At 43.8% G+C, this 21,451-nt stretch overlaps 1 protein-coding gene across 7 annotated transcripts in view; it reads right to left on the minus strand.

Annotated features, from left to right (window-relative positions):
• The window catches only part of ARHGEF3 (Rho guanine nucleotide exchange factor 3), a 309,958-nt gene that overhangs the window by 162,997 nt on the left and 125,510 nt on the right, over positions 1-21,451 (minus strand). The window contains exon 1 of one of the 7 annotated variants that reach the window (XM_045493269.1): positions 18,092-18,213. The exons of 5 other annotated variants lie outside the window; for them this stretch is intronic. In XM_045493269.1, coding sequence (XP_045349225.1) covers positions 18,092-18,142 — 51 coding nt within the window. In that variant the 5' untranslated portion in view covers positions 18,143-18,213. Of the gene's footprint in view, positions 1-15,378; positions 15,457-18,091; positions 18,214-21,451 lie in introns of those variants that run through there. One more of the 7 variants, XM_045493272.1, reaches the window with a different exon arrangement.

Here is a 21,451-nt window from a genome sequence, read left to right on the forward strand (position 1 = left end):
TCTATTTCCCAGGAAATCGGTGTTTTACTAAGAACAGAATTCTTTCACGCCCAGAACTTCCCTGGACATTTCTAAGTCCTAACCCAGCACACAGAAAAGGCTCAACAAATGTTTGTGGACGGATACATGTGAACAAATGAACACACTTGCCCACAAAAAGGCAAATATAAAGCTGTAGAATTAAAAATTTTTTTTCTTTGTTTTCATTTTTTTGGAGGGGAGGAGGAAGGGCATAAAGAGAGAGACAGAATCTTAAGCAGGCTCCACGTTCAGTGCAGAGCCCAACACAGGGCCTGATCCTACAACCCTGGGATCATGACCTGAGCCGAAATCAAGAGTCAGACACATAACCAACTGAACCACCCAGGTGCCCCCAAAGCTGTAGAATTTCTCTTCAGGAAAACTAAACACCAAGAAGTGCCACCCATAAAATTTCATTTTTGATCCTCGGGCCCACGGTATTCCTGAATTTTGACAATAGAAACCCAGGAACGACAAGAGACTCACATAAAAGAATTTCACCAAATGGGTTCATTCAGTCTACAAATATTTTGTTGAGCACATATTATGTGCGAGGTACTATGCAAGCTAGATACATGCTTAACAAAAGAGATACAGGTCCCTGCCCTCAAAAACAATAGGTCTAACTGGGGACAGAGAGTCGAGTAGGGGACAGAGACAATAAACCAGTAAGCAAACAAACGGGCTAGTTTTAGTGTACTAAGAGTTATGAAGAAAGTAAACCAGGGTAATATGAAAATCTGTGAAAGGGGGTAGAGGCAGAGACTCTAGAAAGAGAAGTCAAGGAGGCTTCTTGGAGGACATCTGAGAAGAAACCTAAGCAGAATGTAGATGGGTGAGAAGGAAGAGTTTCTAAACGCCTCTCACCATTAAAGGTTCAAGTTCTTTCCTCTCACATATTCCCAACACAGTCCCTGATGCTTGTTCTAATTGGCCAGTGCCCATGCACATGTGGTGCTCCCATACCTGATGCTCATTCTGATTGGCCAGAACCCATTCATGTGATTTTTTACATGGAAAATCATCATGTCTGATTAATAAGGATGATATATATCTCTGGGGTGCCTAGGTGGCTCAGTCGGTTAAGTGTCTGGCTCTTAATTTTGGCTCAGGTCATGATCTCACTGTTTATGAGTTTGAGCTCTGCATTAGGCTCTGTGCTATTAGCATAGAGACTACTTGGGATTCTGTCTCTCTCTCTCTCTTTGTCTCCCTCTCTCCCTCCCTCAAAATAGATAAATCAACTTTAAAAGAAAAATAAGGATGAGATCTGTATTAGGGTAATTTTCCTCAGTTTATTTGAAAAGAAAATGGGGGTGAATAATTTTATTCTTCTTCGTGTTATTTTCAGCCATGAAAAATGTCCTGAATTTCTGAAGACTTGTTAATTCCTCTAAAACTCTGTGTAAAGTCAGGTCTTGGCCCACCTCCCACCTCCAACCCTCATTCTCTCTGCTCTGGGCTCCAGCCTCCTGTAATCTCAGTTCCTCTTCCTCCAAGCTCCCTCATGCCTGGAGTCCTCTCCCCTCCTCCCTTTCTTGCAGTGACCTGCTCATCTTTCAAATGCCAGCCCTGACAAGGGAAGTATTCCAAGATGGTTCTAAACCAGATCAAATCTCCCAGTTATATCCTCTCAGCATCATGTGTTTCTTCTTTGTTGTACTAACCCATCAAAATGTCGCCATTTACTTGTGTGATTCCTTGATTCATATCTGATTCCTCCCTCAGAGCTGAGGTCAATGAGTGCAGAAACCAGATCAAGTTTCACCCACTGCAGCACCTCTAGCACCTTCCACTATGAGGGTAGAGTTTAATGCTATGCTGTCACCATCTTGAAATTCTTAGAAACTTCTTAACAAGGGCCCTGCATTTTCATTCTTCTCTGGACCTCACAAATTATGTAGCCAGTTCTGAGAAAGAAAGAATGTATAGGGACTCTTCCGTGATTGGTACTCATTCTGAGGCCACCTTCTGGTTCTGAGGCCACCATCCCTAAAAATCCAAAGCAAGTTTGATGTCCAAGCATCTATTCATTCAAATATCACACAAATATTTATTAGGCAACTCTATTTGCCCATAGAGTCGAGCCCTTCTGAGCACAGAGCCCTGTCTCTGAAGCTGGCCCTACTCCTGCCTTCCTCTTGGAGGTCCCGATTCCATGTTACTTACAGATGCTTCTGACTCTTATGATATATCCTGGGGTATATGCCACCCTGGACTTGACCACTGTCTGGAACAGTCTAGGTTTCATGGGACAGGACCTCCCTGGCATGGGCCCAACCCTGAGGACAAGAAATTCTGTCCCCATTAGAACTTCAATTCTGCCTCCTTGGCCTGCCTTTTGGTTCAGGCCCACACAGAATCTCTATCATGCAGAAGCACCTTTTTAATATCCCTAATTTTGAAATCCTGGTTCTCCTCAGGATGTTGTAAAAAGCCCTGCCAGAAAATGGCTCCCTGAGTTTGGCAACACTGCCTGCTGTGTTTCAGCAGGCTTATCTGTGATGCATCTGTAAGTGTTTACCTTGAGTGGCCAGACCCACAGTGTTGTTCTACTCACTGGATGTCTCCCAGTGAAAAACAACTGATAAATGCCACACAGTGAATTAAATTTACAGGCAAATTCAGGAGTGCCAAGTCTGTTAGAAAATTATAATACCATCTTGACAGAGGGATAGCAAAAGCGGAGACCGATGTTATTCATCAGAACAGAGTGTCACCAATATGTTAAGGAGAATGCTAGAGAGAGTTGAACACTAAGCATTTCAGTAGATTTTTGAATTCAAAGAAAGAAAAGTGATATGTTGACTTATACCATTTGGGTATCTACTGAGGCTAGTATTTCCCAAAGGATAGGTCTGGTGCAACAGTGGTTTGTAAGATCATGTTAGGCAGAATGTTTACCAGCTGTCTTAGTTTGTGTTGCACCCAAAGCAGATCCGGGGCTAAAAATTCAGGTATAAGCTTTTTACATGGGAGGCAATCCCCCAAGAACTGTAGGGAGTGGGGACGTGAGACAGGGAAAGGGGGAAGCCATTTAAAGGGTGTGGAGCCAGCGGGTTACGGTTCCAGCCATGGGCAGCCAGAGTTCAACCCACTGAGGACGGAAAGACCGTGTAGGACATATCTCATAATTTTCCACTGAGGGATGAGGTGGGGCAAGTATTCCATCCACTAACTCCTGCCTCTCTTTGACGGAGAAGGGATCCTCAGGATGTTAACTCCCCTGGCTGGAAATCCCCTCAAGTAGAAGGGCACAGGAAGTCACAGGTGGGTACAGGGGACTCTGCAGGTGATAAGAGCCGGGGCACTGGGAGAGTCTGCTTTACCCAGATCCAATCACATAATAAGAAAGTCATTATGTTTTCAGTTCACTGTCCAGTTTGAATCCATCAAAGAGAAAGGCTGAGCTTGGGTTACCTCACCTTAGATGCCCACCTAATCCTTACCAACCTCGGTCTTTCTCTTCTGGGTTCAGAGGCTCAGGTAACAGCACCTAGCTAGAATTGTTACATTGTTTTGTGTGTATTTATTTGTCTTAATAGTTCCATTCTATTTAATGCAAGCATACTGGTTTTCACAATAATATAAACTTTTTTTGAGGGGGGTAGGAAGCACACACATGCATGCATGAGCCAGGAAGGAGCAGAGAGAAAAGAGAGAGAGAACCCCAAGCAGGTTCCATGCCCAGCATGGAGCCTGAGGGACACAGGGCTCAATCCCACAACCATGAGATCATGACCTGAGCCGAAATCAAGAGTCAGACGCTTAACAAACTGAGCCACCCAGGTGCCTCTAAACTTTCCATCAAAAATAGAAGAGAAAAAAAACTGTTGTTTTGTAGAAAATTACTAAGTATTTTTCAGTGTTAAGGGCTAAGGTAAAAGGTGATCCACAAAGGTTTAGCAAACACTTTCTTTGTGGAAAATCCCCCTTGTAATTGTCGCACAAAGTAACCATCCCTTGTGTTTTGCTCGTGACAAGTACAGAAGAGCAACATTGTGATGCCCTCTGCCTGGGATGACTGCAAGGGGACTCCTTTTTCCCTGTGACTTCTGGAGAGGATCTGTAGTCTTCTGTCTGCCCAGTCATGGATTAAAAATGAAATTCATATCTAATAGGTCTAACTTTAGCCACAGGAAATGGGAGTGCTTGGGACCCAAAGGGTTAGCCATACTTTATTTGAGGATGGACACATTATCTTCACCGAGCCTTCTTCCTTCCCCTTTTTGGGAGGGGAGGGAGTGGAGGCTAAGGTTTGGGGAATAGGCAGGAAGGGAGGACTGCTGGATCTGTTTCCTGGTCTCCTCTGTGGGAGATTTCTCCCCTCTCGGTTGTCAGTCCTGGCACTCAAATTTATGCTACATTTATTAGGACCAAGCAGTGCCCACTTTTGGATGTATTATAAAAGATATTTTGATAATGAAAACCACCCAAATGAGGAATTAAAAAACCCTCTATGTTGCAAACATCCAGACACCTTGACAGCAGATATGAAATGCTTCTATAAAGACAAACAAAACGAAACAAAAACAAAAACAAAAACAAAAAACAAAAACAAAAAACAAAAAAAGGAAAAAGGAAAAGAAAGAAGGAAAGAAAATTTAAACCTAGTTTTTAAAAACTTGTATTTATCAATTTTCTCTGGCTTTATTACAATGTACACAATTTGCAGAAATCTATTTTATCAGAAGGTGCAGATCACAACTGATGTTATCTTTCTCTTAGGGGATGCATACGTAGTAAATAGAGCAAATGAGGAATAATTTTTACCTGGTTGTTTTCTTTTTTTTTTTTTTTTAATGTTTATTTATTTTGAGGGAGACAGAGAGTGAGTGGGAAAGGGGAAGAGAGAGAGGGAGACACAGATTCTGAAGCAGGCTCCAGGCTCTGAACTGTCAGCACAGAGCCCAACACAGGGCTCCAACTCATGAACCATGAGATCATGACCTGAGCTGAAGCCAGACACTTAACCGACTGAGCCACCCAGGCACCCCTATTTGGTGGTTTTCCAGTTTTTTAGGTCATCAAACTAGCTATATGACCTCAGGCATTTCACTTTCCCTCTCTGGATATCAGTTTCATTATCTGTAAAATGAGGGAGTCAGACCAGGTGACCTCTGAAGTCTCCTAACATTGTTGGATCTGTGACAACATGTGGCCAAAGAAAATGCTGAGTGGGGAATATTTCTAAAAATAAATAGGAGATTCTCAATTTGCCTCAAAATCATGGATTACAATCCTATCTGTAAAGAATATTTTTGAAACATAAGACCCCAGCATAGCCTAGTGAACTGCACAAAGAAGGTGCCCCACAAATGCGTACTGAATGAATGGACAAAGGCACCTTCCCTGAGCATCTTTTGAGGAAACAAGGCTAACGCCAGTATGACCAATGGTCAGTGAGAGAGAATAGAAAATTCAAGAGTTAGGAGAAGAAAGAAAGGGCAAAAAGGAGAGTGAGCAAGGGAGAGGGGACAGGAGAGAAAAAATAAACACACATAAATAGTCAATGCTGGCTATTCGCAGAAGTTATGTTCTATAAAGTCTCCTTGAACAGGGAGTTAATGAATGCAGGGCTAAGTTTCTGAGAGCCTCTGGTCACAATGTTTTCATCAACCAATCAAGACATAATCTTGTTTTGGGACACCTGGGTGGCTCAGCTGGTTGAGCGTCCGACTTCAGCTCAGGTCATGACCTCAAGGTTCATGAGTTCGAGACCCGCATCGGGCTCACTGCTGTCAATGTGGAGCCTGCTTCAGATCTTCTGTGCCCTCCTTTCTCTGCCTCTCCCCTGCTCATGCTCTCACCCTCAAAAATGAATAAACATTAAAAAAAAAGAAATGATTGGGGCGCCTGGGTGGCGCAGTCGGTTAAGCGTCCGACTTCAGCCAGGTCGCGATCTCGCGGTCCGTGAGTTCGAGCCCCGCGTCGGGCTCTGGACTGATGGCTCAGAGCCTGGAGCCTGTTTCCGATTCTGTGTCTCCCTCTCTCTCTGCCCCTCCCCCGTTCATGCTCTGTCTCTCTCTGTCCCAAAAATAAATAAACGTTGAAAAAAAAAAAAATTTAAAAAAAAAAAAAAAAAAAGAAATGACTTACAAAAAAAGACATAATCTTGTTTTATGTGTGTTTCTAGTTAAAGACACCTTCTTTAATATATATTGTTGACTCACTAACATTGAACTCACAGCCAAGAGCACTATAACTTGTGCCTGCAGGGAGCCTACTGAACACATGTATTTTCTCTATAAGGTGCACTGCAGCCATCCTGTGCTTAGACAACACAGCATTGCTACACTCAGGGGCCATGTTAAATAATGAAATGAACAAGTAGCACAAAAATGTGAAAAACACGGTACTAAATAGACCATGAAAAAGACCCTTGTTTACAGCATAAGAGCGAAACAATAAGGCAGGTGTTACCTTGATTGACCTCAGGTGAGAACAGGCGTGTACAGTCATTCAAATTTTTTGCTACTCTATTCACCTCCATGAATGACTGCAAACGTGCTCTGGGTATTGGTTTGGGGGTTACAAACACATTTTAGCAAGTGGGCACATAAAGAATTTTCTAAAGGATGAAGACTGACAGTGTGTGTGTGTGTGTGTGGAGAGAGAGAGAGAGAGAGAGAGAGAGGTAAAAAAAGAAATGCATGAAATGAGGAAATGAATGTTTCGCTCGAAAGAGCTTTGGAGTTCACGGTGGGGTCAGGCCCTGCACAGAGTGAGGAGAATAGTGTTACCATGTTGCTGTACCCCTCTCCCCACACCCTTTTTAATCCGAGAGACACTAAGATGCTTCAGGCAGGACTGGCTATATAACTTGCAGAACTCAGCAAAATGAAAATGTGGGGCCCCTTGTCCTAAAATAATTCTTTCAGATGAGCTACAGCAGAGTATTAAACTGCACATGTGGCCCTTCTGAATGGAGGAAGGACCCTAAGCACCCAAATAGGTACAGGCAGGAGAAGCAGGTCGTGGCTTCAGGCCCACAGGGAGGCCTGAGTCCGGTGAGGATATGTGGCTGGTTCAAAGAAGGCGCTTTACCCCACACTACACTTCTTTGCCCAAAGCCTCAGGTCTTGTCTTAATGTCTCAGGCTGGGCCTTACCCCACACACCAGCCCAGGTCAGGCAGTGCAGAAAAGCCCAATTTCTTTTCCTTCAGTGCAGATCCACCTGGCCCCAAGTTACAGCAAACACCATAAGAGCAAGAAGGGTTGACTGGGTGATTTCTATCTAAAATAAAGAGTAGAGGGGCACCTGGGTGGCTGAATTGGTTAAGGGCCAACTTTGGCTCAGGTCATGATCTCACGGTCCATGAGTTTGAGCCCAGCGTCAGGCTCTGTGCTGACAGCTCACAGCCTGGAGCCTAGTTCAGATTCTGTGTCTCCCTCGCTCATGCTCTGTCTCTCTCACTCTCAAAACTAAATAAACATAAATTTTTTTTTTAATAAAGAGTGGAGGGTCCCCAATTTTTAGCTCCTTCCTTATCCAGAAAACCAGGATACAGAACTTGCCTCTGCGTTCACACATTCACACACAGAAATGCGTGTGTTTCTTTGAGGCAAAGACTCTTTCTAAATTGTCTACAATTCAGACTTCAGTAACTTATGCTCCAAGGTGAGGAATGGGGGTAGGAATGACGGTGGGCGTGGGGTTAAAACAAGATGTCATTTCACACCCGTCAGACCAGCAAAATTTAAAAATCTGACAACACTAAGGGTTGCAGAAATGGAGACTTACATAACGTTGGAGGGAAGGTCACGGACTAGAGAATAGTTTGACCGCTTCCAGTCAAGCCAAAGACGTGCGTGTCTTACTGGCCAGCGTCCCTCTTTCAGGGAGATACTCCAGAGTAATTCTTGCACGTGCTGGGCACATGACATCCATGCGCATGGATGGTTAGGGTGTTTATAAAAGCAAAGGACTGGAAATAACAGGAATACCTATTAGTGCAGAAGCTGAGGAGAGGACCTGCACCAACATCCCTGTCAGTCAAAACCAATCCATCAAGCAAGCTTCCTCTTTCACACATACCTGCCCAGACCATTTCTTTGCTCTCAGATGTATATTGTGCACATCAGCTCCAGCACCATTAGCTCATGCCTCCTACCTGACTACATTTGTATTCCAGAATCACATGGGGCCTTCATGCTTGCAGACCAGTAATTCTCAGATTCTTTTTTTGTTTCAGGACCCCTTTACTTTTAAAAACTATTGAGGGCCCTGAAGAACTTTTGTTTATGTGGGTTATGTCTGTCAATATTTATAGCATTAGAAAATAAAATTAACATATTTTAATGAAAATTAACTATATTTTCAATGTTTATTTATTTTTGAGAGACAGAGACAGAGCATGAGTGGAGGAGGAGGAGAGAGAGAGAGACAGAGACAGAGAGAGAGACACACACACAGAATCCAAAGCAGGCTCCAGGCTCTGAGCGGTCAGCACACGATGTGGGGCTTGAACTCATGAACTGTGAGATCATGACCTGAGCTGAAGTCGGATGCTTAACCGACTGAGCCACCCAAGTGTCCCTAACTATATTTTCAAGAACAAAAACACGGTGAGAAGAGCAGCATTGTTTTATACTTTTACAACTCTCTTTACTGTCTGGCTGCATAGGAGACAGCTGATTCACATACCTCCCTCTGCAATCAACCTGCTGTGATGGTTATTTTGGTAGATGCCTATGAAGAAAATCCGTTTTGTAGTGATAACAGTGAATTTCTAGGTCTTGCGGACTCCTAGGGTCCTTGGCTCACAATTTGTAAATCACTGTTTCAAGTCACTCTCCACTCTGCCAAAGTTGTCTTACACACAAGCACCATCATGTCATTTCTTGCTTCCTTCAAACTGTCAATGGCTGTCTATGGTCCAAACTCTGCTCATAAACTCTTCCCATTTGGCCATTTCAGTGCCTACCCATACTCTATTACTGCTCTATCTTATATACTGAGAACTCTGCCCACTACTGGGTATGCACCTGTCCTGCTTGTTCATGTCTCTGAGCCTCGGCCTTCCTCCTGCCATAAGGACTCCTATGCATCTTTTACAAGTCAATCCAAAGGCCACCACCTCCTCTAGGAAGACTTCTGTGATTTACCCTTCTCTTAGAGTTTCCTCTTTGTGTGCCTTATTATTATTTTTTTTTTTGAAGAGGTAATTAGAGGTAATTCAAGTGCATGAGATTAAATTCCAAAAAGATACACTCTACAGTGATAAGCAGACCTCTTTCCCACCCAGCTATACCTTTCTCTCCCAGGAGAAAACCACTTTGATAGGCTCCTTCTGCCTTCTTCCAGAGCTGCTCTAGACATAAGTAAGCAAATCATTTCTTTTACCCAAACGGTGACATACCATATATACTGCTATATAGTTGCTTCACACCATATTTGGCACAGCCTTCCATGCCATCAAATAAAAATTGGCCTTGTTTTTTCAATAGTTGCCAATTACATTTTTCAAATGTACCATAACTTTTTTATCTAGTCCCCCATTGACAGGGTATATGTGTGGTTTCTGATCTTTTGTTGCAGCAAATATCCTTCTACGTAAACCAGTCAACACACACAAGAGACACTGTAGCATTAATATCTAGGAATGGAACTGCTGGGCCCAAGGGAATGTATATTTGAAATCTGATAAACATGGCCAAACTGTCCTCCAGAAAAACCATTCTAAGTTACCTTCCCACTGGCCATGCATGAAAGCTCCTGTTAACCTCACCAAACAGTGTTATCCAACTTTTTCATCTCTGTCAATGTGGCAGATGAAAAATGATATCATGTTCAAGCTTAAGTTAATATTTCTCTAATAAGATCAAATGTCTAGAGTTGTACTGTCCATATATGATAGCCTCTAGGTATATGTGGCTGTTGAGCCTTAATTTTAATTTATTAAAATTGAATAAAATTTAAAACTCAGCTCCTCAGCTGAACTAGCTACATTTTGAGTGTTCCCTAGCCACCGGTGCCTAATGGCCTCTATAGGAGACAGTGAAGATACCATCACCATAAAAAGCTCTTCTGGACAGTCTACTCTAGACCTGTACTGTCTAATGACTACCATGAGCCACATGTGGGTACTGAGCACTTGAAATGTGGCTAATCTGAACTGAGATATGTTCTAAGTAGATAATACACACTGAATTTCGAAGACTCCATATGAAAAAGAGAATGTAAAATATCTTCTTAATTTTCATGTGGATAACATGTTGAAATGCTAATATTTGGATATACTGGGCTAAATAAATTGTTACAATGAATTTCACCTGTTTATTTTTCTCTCTTTCCATGTGACTACTAGGAAATTTTATATTATGCATGTGACTCAAATTCTATTTCCATGGGACAACAATGCTCCAGAGAGCACAGTGCTCTGTTGAGACTTGGATTTTAGCATTTTTCTTTGTAACATAGAAATAAGCGTGCCACTACCGCTATAAAAAGAAAAACAGCTCGGGGAGCCTGGGTGGCTCAGTTGGTTAAGCGTACAACTCTTGATTTCAGCTCAGGTCATGATTTTGGCTCAGGTCATGATCCCGCCATTGTGAGATCAAGCCCCACATTGGGCTCCACACTGGGTGTGCAGCCTGCTTAAGATTCTCTTTCTCCCTCTGTCCCTCACCCACTCAGGCTCTCTCTCAAAAAGAAAGAAAGAAAGAAAGAAGAAAGAAAGAAAGAAAGAAAGAAAGAAAGAAAGAAAGAAAGAAAGAAAGAAAGGAAGGAAGGAAGGAAGGAAGGAAGGAAGGAAGGAAGGAAGGAAGGAAGGAAGGAAGGAAGAAGGAAAGAAAGAAAGAAAGAAAGAAAGAAAGAAAGAAAGAAAGAAAGAAAGAAACTCATCAGAATCTCTTCTTCTTCCTCGCCCTTCCCCACCCCATGCAGAAAGGGTGGGAACCAAAAAAGAAAGGGTGTGATGGTCCCCGATGACAAACCATCAGCCCTGGAACAAACCAGTGCACTTCCCACCTGGGCGGCCACAGACAGGAACCAGTGGCATCGCTGACCCTGAGCAGGGACTGATTTCCTGGTGGCTGTTAAAACAATGCACCAGAGAACAAAGTGCCTTAGAGACTAAGAATAGAAGAATGGCTCCAAATAAGATTTGCAGGACTCTGCAGGAACAACCCTGTACCCACCCTAACCCGCCTTCCACCCTTGATTTGGCCTGGCCCCTTGGCTTGATGAATGTCCCTGTCTCAGCCCCAACCCTCCTGCATTCTCAGCAGTCTGTGCACATAGTTCTGGGTGATGACTGAGGGATGGAGTGGAAAGGGGAGCCCAGGGAAAGCGGGGACAAGGGCTCTGCCCTAAAGAGCTCACACTGTAATGGTTCTACAGTGGAGACATGGCATATGTATTTTTGTCATCCGTGTCTTTGACTTTGGATGTGAAAGTCAAGAAAACTCAAGTTTTGCAACATGATCCATAAATCTGATAGATCAGAATGACACTGTTTTCTGACCACGTACTGAGGGAATAAGACTTAACTGTATCTGAGCATAAGTTACCTACTTGGAAGAAAACCTTAATTTATTATTATTATTATTATTATTATTATTATTATTATTATTAGCTATGTGCCTTTGAGCAAGTGAACTAAGCTTTCTGGGTCTCAGTATTATCTATAAAATAAAAGGGTTACCAAAGAAAATGAAAACACTAACTGAAAAAGATAGATGTTCATGTCTCTGAACATGTTTATAGCAGCATTACTTACAATAGCCAAGATATGGGAGAAACCAAAGTGTCCATCGACAGATGAAGGGATAAAGAAGATGTAACACACACACACACACACACACACACACACAGAGAGGAATATTAGTCATAAAAAAAGAATGAAATCTTGCCATTTGCAACAACATGGATGGAGCTAGAGAGTATAATGCTAAGTGAAACAAACCAAACAAAGAAAGACAAATACCATATCGTTTCACTTACATGTGGAATCTGAAAAACAAAAACCAACAGACTCTTAAATAGAGAGAACCAACTGATGGTTGCCAGAGGGGAGGTCATTGGGGGGGATAAGCAAAAGAGGTGAAGGGGATTAAGAGGTACAAACTTCCAGCTATAAAATAAGTCACAGAGATGAAAAGCATAGCACAGGGAACATAGTTGATAATATTGTAACAATGTTGTATGGTGACAGATGGGAATGATGATTATCATGCTGAACACTGAGTAATATATAGAATCATCAAATCATTACCTTGCACGTCAACTATACTTCAGTGATAATTTTTTTAATAAAAATAAATAAATAAAATAAAAGGGCTAGATTATATGAGCTTTCCTATCTCATCCAGTCCAAAAGATTTGTGATCCTATGCATATGCAAACAAGATATCACAACACCTTCATCCTTACTGTCTCAGTCACTTCAAAAACACTTTTGTGGGGGTGGCTGGGTGGCTCAGTTAGTTGAGCGTCTGGCTTTTGATTTCAGCTCAGGTCATGATCTCACAGTTTGTGTGATCGGACTCCATGTGGGCTTTATGCTGACAGCATGGAGCCTGCTTGGGATTCTCTCTCACCCTCTCTCTCTCTTTGCTCCTGCCCCCACTTCAAAATAAATAAATAAACTTAAAAAAAATCCACTCATTGGGCCAGCCATTAAAATGAGCCAGACCCTATGCCTGACACTGGCATACAACTATGGAAAAACCTCTCTTCCAATAGATGAAGTTCTTAAGAAGGGAAGGAAAGAGGAGGGGAGGGAATAAGAATGAATACTCACAGCAGAGTTCTTTACTCAGGGCCACCTGCCTGCACAGAAATTTTCACATCTCTGTGCAATTTTCTGAAGAAAATATTAAAAAAATGGATGTGACCTCCAAGAAGCAGAGGGCTAGTGATTGATAGAAACTATGATAAGCAGGTACCATGCTAAACTCTTAGTACATGATGGGTGAACGAAGCGTTAGCACCCAAGGCAGTGCACGAAGTGTATGGGAAGGAACACATGAGGGATGCAATCTGGACCTTCCTTGGTGCAAAGCCTACCTCTTTCTCCATATCAGAGATGATCTCTTTGTGCATAAATTCTCTCCACTACTGTGCCTTCACATCCCTTACATCAAAAGATGATAAGCATTTAACAGGCCAAAATAGTATCCCACTTGTTTGACCTGGGATGACTGTACCAGCCCAACCAGGAATTGGAGGATAGAAGGAGATAACCTTGTATGAAATATTCATCAGTAGTCAGCACTCCAGAGGTACCAGCAGATACTCATTCATTAGGTATTTATTTAGGACCTACCCCATGCCAGGCCTTAGATTAGATGTCCTCATCACCTTTGTCATTTATCATGACTGTACTTATCTTCCCCCAACATGGCAGAATGCTCCACATAAATGCAGGTTGAATGACTAAATAATGATGATCCCTGTAGTGGATTAATTTATTCTTCAGCAAACTTTTATACTCTCTCCTGACCTCCATGGGTTGCTACTGTGACTTGTTCTGGCCAATGGAATAAGGGTGAAAGGGACAGAGTACCAATTCTGAGCCTAGTTTTTCAGGGACATCAAATATTTCTGTTTGCTCCCCTGGGAGCTTCTGACTTCCACCGGGGAAGAATATATGTGTGGATACCTAATGGACCCGTGTGAGGCAGACCGCCCCCATCAACCTGCACACCTATGAGCATAAGAGCGAATGCTTGCCATTGTTTGCCACTGAGCTGGGGGTAGTTGTTACTTAGCAAAAACTGACTGAGATGGTCTCCTTGACCCACATCCAGAGATTTCAGTCAGAGAGTGTTCTTGGCTTCTCTTCTCGTTAAGGAGGGATTTCAGCAATTGGATTATTTCATCGCTCTCTCTACCCACCCCATTTTCTCTGGGCTGGTAGTGTCCCATTCAAAAAAAGACAGTAGGCACTACAAAGACCCATAGTGTGGGTATCTTGGCACCTGGCACAGAGACAGGCCCAAAGGTGGTTCTCAGGCACTTCCTGGTGAATGAAAAGGTGGGTAGACTATTCATTCTGGTGGGATGAGCACTGTGAACACCAGTAGCAGGCAGCAACCTGGGTCTCGGATGCTCAGAGACACCAAAGTGCAGGAAGTGGACCTGGGGCAGACACCATATCACTTCAGACCACATGCAGTAGACCTAGATGTATTTACTATCATGTGTTTGAAGAAACACATTAGAGCACTGAGTGACTGCAGGACTATTCCTCTTTAGAATGAGCCGAAGTTAAAAAATAATAAATAACTGGACAATTTAAAGAGAAACAGTAAGTGAAAAATAATAGTACAAGTAGAATATGGAAATGAGAAAAATTTGACTGAAGTCTAGGAAACACTGACCCAGCTCAAGTCTCATTTTTCTACAGATCACAACTACGATCATAGCTAGCATTTTTGAGCACTGACAAGATGTACTGTTTTAAGGGTTTCACAGGTATTATTTTTTTTTTTAATTTTTTTTTTCAACGTTTATTCATTTTTGGGACAGAGAGAGACAGAGCATGAACGGGGGAGGGGCAGAGAGAGAGGGAGACACAGAATCGGAAACAGGCTCCGGGCTCTGAGCCATCAGCCCAGAGCCTGACGCGGGGCTCGAACTCCCGGACCGCGAGATCGTGACCTGGCTGAAGTTGGCCGCTTAACCGACTGCGCCACCCAGGTGCCCCTTCACAGGTATTATTTTATAAACTCCTCATACTAACTGAGGCAGATACTGCCATGTATCCATTTCGCAGGTGAGGTGACTGAGGCTCAGAGAGGTAAAGAACTTGCCCAAGGTCAAGCGGCAGTGAGGATTTGAACGCAGATGGTTAATCTCCAGGATCCAGGTTCTTAAAGGAGATGTCTCCATTGAAGAACTTGGTACCCGGTGAGGTTCCTCATTGCCCAAGGTTAACTGCAAAACCTAGACCTTGAACCCCAAACTCCTGACTCCCACCCAGCTCCTAATACTGCTCCATGAGAAGCAAGCGCTAATGGCAAGAACACCTGGGGTTTCTGGCCGGGGCTGGGTGGGGTCTGCAAGAAACAAGGGAGAGAGGTGGTAAACACCACAAGGAAGACTTGGAAGGGAAGGGCTGAAGACATAAACAAGGCTGCCAAACAGAGGCAGATGCTCAACAGATGCAGAGGAGCTAGAATATGGACAGAATTATTCAGAAAAAGAGGGCCGACAGAGCAAGGCTCGGCACACAGGGGCTGCTTCCAGAGCTCTTCCCAAGAGACCCACTCACCCTGGTCAGCATCGGGAACTGGTTTCCCTAAGTGACATCCACATAGTCTATATTTAGGTCCTAAAGTCACCCATTGTTTCTGTCTCGGTGGACACTCGGGGTCACCACCCTGACCTCGCCCTCTCCGAGTCATACCTCTGAGTGTTCTATCAAGAGAGGCCTTTTTAGGATCTGGTTTGAATCAGCTTCCCCTTTCATGACTCCCCTTGGTGTTCTGTGCAAGCTGTAAAAACATGGCTGGAATCAGGGTTTTAAAATGAAGCACTGACTAGGGGTGCTTGGGTGGCTCAGTTGGTTAAGCATCCGACTCTGGATTTCGGCTCAGGTCACGATCTCATGGTTTGTGAGTTCAAGCCCCGCATCAGGCTCTGCACTGGCAGTGCAGAGCCTGCTTGGGATTCTCTGTCTCTGTCTCTCTTTCTCTCTCTTCCCATCCTCTGACTGTGCTCTCTCTCTGAATAAATAAACTTAAAAAACACGAAGTATTGACCTTCTGTGGAATATGCTTCCTTTCCCCCACAAAATCAAACCAGGGTCATGTTCATCTCTGTAGGTAAGATGTTTCACAGCCCTGGTGTTGCTAAGCCTTTACACACTCAGGCTTCATGTCTCTAGTGGCCACCAACATTCTATGGTCAATAAGACCTGGGACATGGATCACATTTGCTGAGTGCTGGCTCTGTGCTAGGCACTGTCATGAGTCATTTCACTTATTCCTCATGACAATCCTATAAAGTAGGCACTATTTATTATCCCCATCTTACAGAACATAAAACAGATTCACATTTGGTAACATGCCTAGGATCACATGGCTAGTAAGAGGCAAAGTTGGGATGCAAACCTACATCTGTGTGGTCCCAGAGCCCATGTCCTTAATCATTACACTCTACCATTTCCCCTCTATTGCAGAACTACTTTGGCCAAATCTCAGAAGATGGATTTATGAGATTTCTCCTCCATAATCTCCGTAATTGCATTATGGATTACGAGGTTTCTCCCGTCCCTTTCTCTACACCATATCCGCTTACCAATTGACCCTCCCACACCCAGCCTCAATTCCTCCAGACTCTTTCTCTGGGGACTGTCAGAACCAAGAAATAAAAATTTATTCAGTAATAGTTTCAAGAGCAAAATAAAGGTCAACAGTCACCCAGCCAGTTACATTTTAAGTTCCTGTTGACGTCCTTGGGAAATGTATGTTCAAATGTACTCATTTAACTTCCAAATAGGAGGGATATGAGGATTCTTTTTTACTTTTTGTGGAAGATATTTGCATACCTTAGATTCATGTCAGAACTAAAATGAGTTTAGAGAAATTTCCATTTGACAGGTAGGGAAGCTGAGTCCAGATAAGGTAGTGATTTGTCTAGTTGTCTCTTAGGTAGCTGCTAATTGGATCATAGCAAACATCCACTAAAAGGGGCTGATTTGCCAAAGGATAAGAAAGCAAAGTGTTACTGAGATGCTGCAGGTGGATGTGGAAAGGGCCCCATAATGGAAATCCTCATGTAGCACCTACTGGCTATGAATGTCATTTTTGGATCCATTCTGCCTAAGCTTGAAGCCTGACCCACTGCTCACCAGCTAGGTGACCTTGAGAAAATTATCTGTCCTCTCTATATATCAGTTTTACCATTCTGAAAATAATAATAGCCGAATGTATAGTGTTGTAGGAATTTTGTGAACTAACATGGGTAAGTGCTTACTAACGTGAAAAGTATCTAATAAATGCCAGATAATATTGTATTATTTTTATTTATGTTGCATTAACTATCACTAAACTGTCCTAAGTCATTTTAAATGCTCTCAATTTCTGTATCTCAAAGGCTCAAAAATGATTCTTTATCAGGTTAGCAAACAGCTGGATGAGTCAGATGGGAAAAGAGAAAAATGACAAAACCACCCAAATCACATGAAAAGATTAAAAATGTATGTCTAGAATAATCATATATGAAAGTTGGAATTAGCACCACAAAAATCAGTCTCAGGATTCCAGTGAGAGAAACAGAAAAAGCAACAGACATTTTCTTTGGAAAACAGGGGTAGCTTATCCAAAGCTAAACACCGACCCACAAACAAAGAACAGGGACAGAGGGAGTAACCCATCAGGCCTCCTAACCACTCTTTAGTCTATCAAAATGTAACATTTCCAGACGTTCCTTTAGATATAACCAAACCAGGCACCAACACTCTTTAATGAGAACACCAGTGAGTCTGAATCTCCCCTGATAATATCTGACTTCATCTTCTCAATGATGAACACATTGAAAATACCGAGACTCACTTTAAGGAAACCTACAAAAAAGTTGTTCCAAACAGAATGAACTTCCAAAATTGATTTCAGCCATCTTTCAACCCAAAGGAGAAGAGAAGATCTTGGAAATACACTTTAAAAAACTCCCCAAACAAAAAACACCACAGGCCAAATGCATCCTTTTCCCCCCTTTTCCCCTCTTAACTGAAAACACATCTCTTATAAAAATTAAAATACTAGCATCCTGGAACAAAGAGCGAAAGTCACCCCCCACCACACACACACTCTCCTCCAATCACAGATGCTAAAGGAAGCCCTAACAGCTAGGCACTCACTTAACTCACTATCTCCACCAAGCAACCATTTGTGGTCTTAAACACAACCACACAGCTCTTTCCTGATTCACACTAAAGTGACACAGAAGTCCCTCTCCATCATCCCAGGTGCTTTGAACAGCAGCTCCTTGCTCATTTTCTTGGGAGGTAAACGGCATTTTCGCCCTCCCACACCTCAGTTCCTGGCACCACCCAGCCAGGCACGGGTGGGAGTCAGGAGCTGGTCCACCCCTGGCTGTCTCTGCCGCAGGGAGCTTACCTGAGCCCGGACAAAGAAGCAGCACCACACCATGGGGCGCTCCGACCTCATCCATGCAGAGTCCCCCGCCCCTAACTGCAACGGAGCCCAGCAGACGGGATTCTCTGAGCTGAGCAGAGCATGGTTTCCCTGAAGGAACTCCTCCCCGCCACTTGGGCTGCATGACAGGAAGTGACAGGGGGCCATCAGTTAAAAGTGTCAGAAGCTGAGACCACATCAGCCAAAGCTCCCCACCTCCAGCGGTTTCCTCGCCTGCTGCTGCTTTTTCAGAGCACTCTGCCTTCAGGCATTCAGAGGCACACCAGAAATTCAGCGTCTGGCTGGCAATCCCCAGCCTGTAAGAAACAATGCTCACTGGACCCCCACCTAAAGCCATGCTGGGCACTCCCAGCAGCTCTAAAGAAAGAGTTCGCTGCTAGAACCTTGGGCCTTGAGTCTGGAGCTTTGCAGACCGAAACCCAAACATCAGTCTGAGACAGAGAGAGAAGGGACGCTGGGAGAACTCTGTCTTCAGAGCGGAATCAATAGTCCACTTGAACTTAACCCAAGAGGCAGCAGCCCTGCCCAGGACACAGAGCCCTCACTGAATCCCAATTTCATAGCAACTAATAAATGAGAGTGGTGATAAATACCACACCCATCCGTTTCTTTTTTCTTTCTTTCTTTTTTTTTTTTTTTTTTTTTTTTTTTTTCCTGAGACAAATCTTCTCTTCAGAGTCCCCTTCAAAATAGCTGCCTCTGGAAACCTCCCTTTCCACTTTTGATGTGGATCACAAAAGGCCTTACTGCTTTTCTCAGAGTTATTATGGGAATAACTCATGGCTGAAAGTTCTCATTTTATGAAACGGGGTCTTTTCACAAGGATGAACACCTTGCCCGAGTCACCTGCCTTTTACAAAACCCAGACTCCTTGGGTGACACAGATTGTCTCACAGTGACCTGAAGTTTCAGGTGAAAACTCCTCTCCACAAACAATTCAACACCCTCACCCTCCTTACGTAGTACCAGTGGGTCTCAGATCCAAGGAGACATAATTCTGGTGCAACTTTCCATGATTTGTTTTCAGTTTTCAGTTTTCTAGTGGAGTACTATTTGATCTGCAACTCTTAGCTGCAAAGATTCAGGCAAAGGTTTCCCCGAGGCTGTCTTACAAATGCACAGACTGTTAAGAGCCTGCACTTGTCTCAGCCCTGAGCAAAGTGGGGGACCCAGCAAAGAGAGAACGAGCTTCAATCCAAGACTCAACTCTAGAGCGGACAAGAAAGCAGGCTCTCTCCATCCTCACGCTGCAGTGACCTGGTGCCTCACAGAGGGCCTCTGAAGAGTGCATTTGGCCCTGCAGATGTTACAGAAGAAGGCACTGGGCTCTGGAAGCACAAAGATGAACCACTGATGATCAGAGAGCGAATTAAAGGCTGCCAGGGTTTGCAAGAAAAAATACTGAGGGGGCCAAGAAATAGCTGAGCTGAGCAAATGTATTTTTTATGGGGACAAAGTCTGGGAAGGTGTCTCAGAGCAGGAGACACACGGGCAGAAATCTGAGGGGCTTTCTAGGTAGAAGAACTGGCAAGGGCAACAGCAGGAAAGTGCAGATCCACGGGTGCTTTGCAAGAAAAGCAAATGCTTTGAAAGCACTGCTCTAACAGACTTGGGTCTTGCTTCAAGGAGCCTGAAGGTGTCCTATCTGTTTGGAGAAAGAAGGAAGTGAAATCACCATGAAAAATCTCAGCCCTTTCAGGCAACCACCTGGGTCACCTCAAAGCCCACATGTGGTACCTACCAGGTCTGGCACTCAGGAAATACTTGGCGATGCATGTCAAAAAAACCCCCAAAAAACAGCAGTGCCCACAAAAGGTGGGCTTCAGCTCAATCTTGGGATCCCCTATTTACAAAAGTCTGACTCCCCACAAAGCAAGCCTGGGGTGGGTAGTGGCTGGTCGGGGAGGGAGGGAAGGCGTTCCTAAAATGGCCTCTTACCCTAGCCTCCTTCATAGAAAGGGGTCTGAGTTCTTACAGGCCTGAAAACAAGCTGAGATTAGCCAGCTCTGGAAACAGCTCAGCTAATGAAGAATGTCAATCTCCTAAGGACCCATGGAGGTTTCCAGAAGCCCAGCCACTACTCTGCTGGAGGATTTTCAAACAAGCCACTTAATTGAGCCCAGAAACCAGGGCCAGGATCACCCCAATGAGGATCCAAAGGAAATGTGAAACGACCACGGCACACACTAGACTTTCTTTTCTAGGGGAGGGAGGGCACATTCACATCAACGGATCTGAGAATGATGAAGCCTGACTTCTGGCTGCTGACTATGAATAAGAAAGAAGAACCGAAACCCGTGGGCTGCAGCACTTCGTGGAAGAGGTGGAACTTGAGTGGGTCCCAGGGCAGGTAGCAGTGAAGGAGGCAGGAAGGGCAGGAGAGCCAGCAGGTGCCCTGGCAGAGGAAAAGGAAGGAAAGAACAGGGCACGGCCATTTCCTCTCACAGCCCTGCTTTGACTAGAAGCAAGAAATTGGTCCACTCAGAGGGCATCTTGGAGGAAACTTTCAATAATAAGATGTTCCTGCTGTTCAGAGCTCAAGTTCATTTTTAGCTTTATAATGGCAGCTTATAAAGGAACAGTAAATTGGGTTTTCTCTCCATGGCACCTACGATACTACCAAGCATTCAAATATGTTTTCTACTAATTTTTAAATTTTAATTTTTTTTAAAGTTTATCTATTTATTTTGAGAGAGAGAGCACAAGCAGGGGAGGGGCAGAGAGAGCGAGAGACAGAATCCCAAGCAGGCTCCACGCACTGTCAGCATGGAGCCCGACACGGGATTCAATCCCATGAACTGTGAGATCATGACCTGAGCCAAATTCAGTAATTGGATGCTCCATTGACTGAGCTACCCAGGCACCCCTAATTTTTAAATTTTAAAAGTAACATGGCATCATTATAATACATTCAAACCATACATAAATATATAGCGTAAAAAAGTGAGTCTTCCCAAAAGACCTGATTTTTTTGTCCACCCCAATCCCACTTGCCAGAGGCAACCATGTCAAAGCCAGCTGTCAATAAAGGGGGATATAAACCCAAATGCCTTCAGGGCCAAGGGTCAGGTACCTGAAAGGAAAGCCGGGGTGGGCCCTAGGGCACCACTGCGTGTATTGGCCCTCAGTCAGCTCCAGCTTACTGGGGGCCAGACATTCCAACTTTTCAAGAGAAGCTGGAAACTCCAGGTTAATACAAAATCTCACAATTTTTAAAATGCTGGCAACAAATTCTTTATTTTAAAAAGTGACAGAAGACCATGGGGGAAGGGATGGAAAAAAAATGGTTAGAGAGGGAGGGAGCCAAAACATAAGAGACTC

This window comes from Leopardus geoffroyi, chromosome A2 (assembly GCF_018350155.1).
Source record: "Leopardus geoffroyi isolate Oge1 chromosome A2, O.geoffroyi_Oge1_pat1.0, whole genome shotgun sequence".
NCBI classification, from domain to species: Eukaryota; Metazoa; Chordata; class Mammalia; order Carnivora; family Felidae; genus Leopardus; species Leopardus geoffroyi.